General features: G+C 39.3%; 1 protein-coding gene across 5 annotated transcripts in view; it reads left to right on the top strand.

The window, feature by feature from the left end:
• The first annotated feature begins 201 nt into the window (after positions 1 to 201).
• The window catches only part of Kcnh7 (potassium voltage-gated channel subfamily H member 7), a 456,981-nt gene continuing 452,715 nt past the window's right edge, over positions 202 to 4,467 (top strand). For 4 of the 5 annotated variants that reach the window (XM_029472738.1, XM_021154157.2, XM_029472737.1 and 1 more), the window contains exons 1-2: positions 209 to 517; positions 2,240 to 2,470. In XM_029472738.1, the coding sequence (XP_029328598.1) occupies positions 442 to 517; positions 2,240 to 2,470 (307 nt within the window). In that variant the 5' untranslated portion in view covers positions 209 to 441. Of the gene's footprint in view, positions 518 to 2,239; positions 2,471 to 4,467 lie in introns of all 5 variants that reach the window. The other variant, XM_021154171.2, reaches the window with a different exon arrangement.

The following is a 4,467-nucleotide window of genomic DNA, read 5'->3' as shown; positions in this document are numbered from 1 at the left end:
CCCCGCCCACCAGCAATCCTTGGGGCTCTGGGCAACAGCCAGGTTAAGCCCATTTGCACTGAGAAATTGGCGCTGTTTGGGAGAAGAGAAACAGATCGATTGCCCTTGTGACTCCCCGCCCCGCCACCCCAGCCCAGCCCGCCCCCCGCGTTCCTCGGCCCTCCCCCGCCGCCTCCCGCACCCCGCCTCCTCCCCTCCCCGCCCCCAAGCCTCTCACTCGACGCAGGCCGGTGCGAGGCCCCCTCCGGAAGGTGAGCGGGATGGATTGGACTTCGGCGGAGAACGCGGGTGTCTCGAAGTGGTGCTAATGGGAAGAGATTTCTGCTCCCCAAAGAAGATGCGCTGCCACAAAGAGCGGCTTGCGCGCCGGCCTGGGCTCTAGCCCGGGAGACATCCCGGGAGAACTCCGAGCTCGGAGCGCTCGGCGAAGACCCGGGCAACATGCCTGTTCGCAGGGGGCATGTGGCACCGCAAAACACCTTCCTGGGGACCATCATACGGAAATTTGAAGGGCAGAGTAAGTTCGTTTGTTCTCTCCCTGTCGCTCGCTTTCTGCTTTGGTAGAGCACTTGGCGTCCGTCGCTTCCAAGCTAGAGGGATGGACAACTCCAGGTTGTCAAGTTAGAGGCTGGAAAAGCCAGGCAGGCAGTTCGGATGGCAGCGGGGGTGTTCTAATATTAATTTGGATTTACCTTTTATATTATGGACTCCATTGTACAAGGCAATTTGATCCTCCTCTCCCACTGCTCCATTATCTGCCTTGCTACTTCATGCCCTACTAGTCTACTACCTTAAAGGGAACGTGCTGGTATAACATGGGCTTGTATTATAAAGCTTTTTCTGTGGCAGACTTTTTAAAGTCAGGAGCAGAACCGACTATAGGCTGGAAACAAGAACATGTAAATGGTAGTAGCGATGCCAATGGCTATGCAAACTGTTTTCTGCTGGTAAACTGCTGGGCTGTGGAATGTCAAGGATGCTGTTTGCTTGATGTTAGTTGGCTCTTAAAACTGAACTTTGTACGGAAACTGAAAATAGACGCAAAAGAATAATTTGGTGAGCAGTGAACTGGTTTGAGTGCAAGCAGCTCACTACTGAAAAACCATATCTGTGTCTCTTTGTCGCTCCCTAAATATAAGGTGTAGAAATTTAAAAATTGAAGGGTAGTCCGTAAATCCCACAGAGACTGAATGTAGAAAAAAAATTTCTGTACTCATGTAAGCAAACCACCAGGAACTATTTTCTATAAATATAATAATTTAAAATCCTGTAGTTGTCCATTTGTATTCTGCACTAAATCTACCTCAGCATGCATTTATGTTGCATACATTATATGTTTCTCCAGTACTGCACTTAGTGATGTAAAGATCTGGTACCTGTAAACAACATTAACTTCTCTATTCTGTTCCATATTCTTTATGGAAATAGCAAATATAACTTGTTATCACACCTAATGTGACTTGAATTAAAATACTTATTACATAAAATTATAGCTTGTTCCAAACAGAAAGTTTAAAAACTGTTTTCTATCACCATTCAAACTGTATAGTGTGCATTTTTTTTAATCTTTTGGAATTGAACCTTATGAAAGTGTAAAGGTTTACTTTATTTATTGTTAATAAATGTGGAGTCATTTCATTGCTAAAGATAATTGTCTTAAAGTATAAACATGTATTAAAAAATGCAACCATATGCCTTCCTTACAGAAATCAAGTAAAAGCAAATCTAAAAATAAGGTACTTTAAGAAAGTTGCATTCTAAGGTCCAGTCAAAGTTGAAGTGAGAAACCTGGCAGTTACAGAATGTTTTAATTTTATAATTTAAGAAATTTTTATCATTCAACTAAATGGCATTCTAGAATTATCCATTGGCAAACTGCTTGTCAGTGTGTCCACCAGGACCTCCTGGGACTCAAAGAGCTTGAGAACTAGACAACTTGGAAATTTCTGTTCTTGCAATTGAAGAGAAATTGTCTTAATTTCTTGTATTAAATCACATATTTCCACAGATCTCACACCTAAAGTTTGTACAGGTGTTTGTGTGTGTGTGTGTGTGTGTGTGTGTGTGTGTGTGTGTGTGTGTGTGTGATTTTTGTAATTCTCTTGGAAAGGTCTAAATGATTGGCATTTGGGAGAAGCCACTGTATTTCTGACCCTCGTTATGCAACAAATGGCTTTAGTATTTGTGAGAACCTTTGGGGAGATTTTAAAAGAGATGTCTTACCATCTTCTTGTTGCAGATAAAAAATTTATCATTGCAAATGCCAGAGTGCAGAACTGTGCTATCATCTACTGCAATGATGGCTTCTGTGAGATGACGGGTTTCTCCAGGCCAGATGTCATGCAGAAGCCTTGTACCTGTGACTTTCTCCATGGGCCTGAGACCAAGAGGCATGATATTGCCCAGATTGCCCAAGCGCTGCTGGGGTCAGAGGAGAGGAAAGTGGAGGTCACCTACTATCACAAGAATGGTAATGTGGATCCAGCTAGGATTCCTTCTATTTGATTCCCTTGAAGTGAAATTCTGATTACCGAAAGTTCATATGCAGATGAAACCTCACATAATTAATTGTAGATGGATTTTTTTTTACATGTAAAGTGTCAGTATCTGAGAAGTATGAATGTTCTTATTTGACCAGTAGACAAAATGTCTTCTTTGTGTAAGCACACCTTGTTTGAACTCTGGAGAGGTGCAGTAACTTATTGTCACCAAGGACGAAAATGCCATAAGTCATCCATCCTGGACACTGTTCAAGGGAGTGGTGTGAGGATTAGTAACTCACTGTTTGCATTTTTTCATGCATAGTGTGAGTCGGTACATGCTATCTGCCTGAAATTGAATATATTACCACGGTCTTCATTTCAACAGTGTAATCTGAAGTGAAAATTGGTACAGTGATAAGTGTATCTTGGCTTTTTAAGTGTTGGTTGTTGGTACTTTTGTGTCTTTCAACTGTTTTTAGAGAAGATTAGGTACAGTTTATAAAAACCTCTACAACTGAGTGACTAAACTTGGTTCCATACAGTTCTTATAAAATAAGAGATGTAGAAGGCATTACTTGTAAGAAATACAGAAAAGGATCTGAATGCACAGTTATTAATATTCACTTGCTAAGTTGTTAAGTTATTAGTATTCAAAATTAAGACTTGTATTTCAAGCTCAAGGACACACTACTTCTTATAGCCTTTCCCTGGGAACAACGTGCATTCATTTACATTGTAACATACACATATGAATGTGCACATGCATGCATGCATGTACACGCACATATATATTCAGATATAAATAACGGAATATAAATAGGTTACTCTGTATGAATACTCACATAATTCACTTTAAAGCATAGTTGTAGTCTCACATCTACACATGTAAATTACCAATTTAGTAAAACATTTGTAGAAAACAAGTACATTGTAGCTTATTTTGCCAATATTGCATCATCTATTTTGCTGTTTTACTTACAAAAATTAATGAGGCTGAGGAGAATCTGCTCAGACTTTTAGAAAACCCTTAAGTTTGGCAATATATGCTATCCCATAGGCTACACCGGATTATGATTTATTATTTGAAAACCGCAGAGAAAAATAGCAAAAGAAAGGTTAATTCTTTGTCTTATTTTCTTGTAATTAAATGTCTCACAGTAAGAAATGTACAGTTCTTAATTACTGGATTTTTTTTCCATCATATAAACTTGAACTTGGATGGGAATTGCAATCGAGTACTACTGGAAAGGCAGGTTTATATGACTCTGGAATGAAAGCAATTATATGATTGTCAGAGAGCAAAGGGATTGAGCTTTAAGTTGTTCCCAGTTTACTCTCACTTTCTGCTCAGTAACATTTTATATTATAAGTAGCCCAATTGCTTCATTGTCTAGAGATATTGCTTCATGGAGACTATCACAAAGCACTGCACCTTACCTCTTTTGCCTATTTCGTTCCAAGAAATATGACTTTTGAAATTTTAAGAATTTCTTTGAAACGTAGGTTATTTCTTCTCTAAATGTACAAGAGGATGTTGGTGTGGTCTACATCATGGTTGTTTAAGGCATAGCAGACATAATTGTTGTTATATTTTCAAGATTGCTTCAGAATGTTTTCATCTTTAAAAAAGTTAAACTACTACTCTACTACTCTGATTAAGCCAGTTAACTACTAAGCATATTTTTGGTTTTAAATAAGAATTGTATCTACTGTATTGAAACTAAAATGTGGAATTTTGGACACTCATCACTTCATTCACTATAACAAAAAAAAATGAGCTCAGAACAATTTTCAAGAGAAATTTTATAGAGAAGCACAAACCTGTTGGTTACAAGCCTGCAGTAAAGATGTCAGCGTATTGCCCATTGCAAATGTATGTCTGAATGGGGAGGGGGAGAGAAGAGAAGAGAAGAGAAGAGAAGAGAAGAGAAGAGAAGAGAAGAGAAGAGAAGAGAAGAGAAGAGAAGAGAAGAGAAGAGAAGAG

Source organism: Mus caroli, chromosome 2 (assembly GCF_900094665.2).
Source record: "Mus caroli chromosome 2, CAROLI_EIJ_v1.1, whole genome shotgun sequence".
NCBI lineage: Eukaryota > Metazoa > Chordata > Mammalia > Rodentia > Muridae > Mus > Mus caroli.
This window is presented reverse-complemented; position numbering and strand designations above follow the sequence as displayed.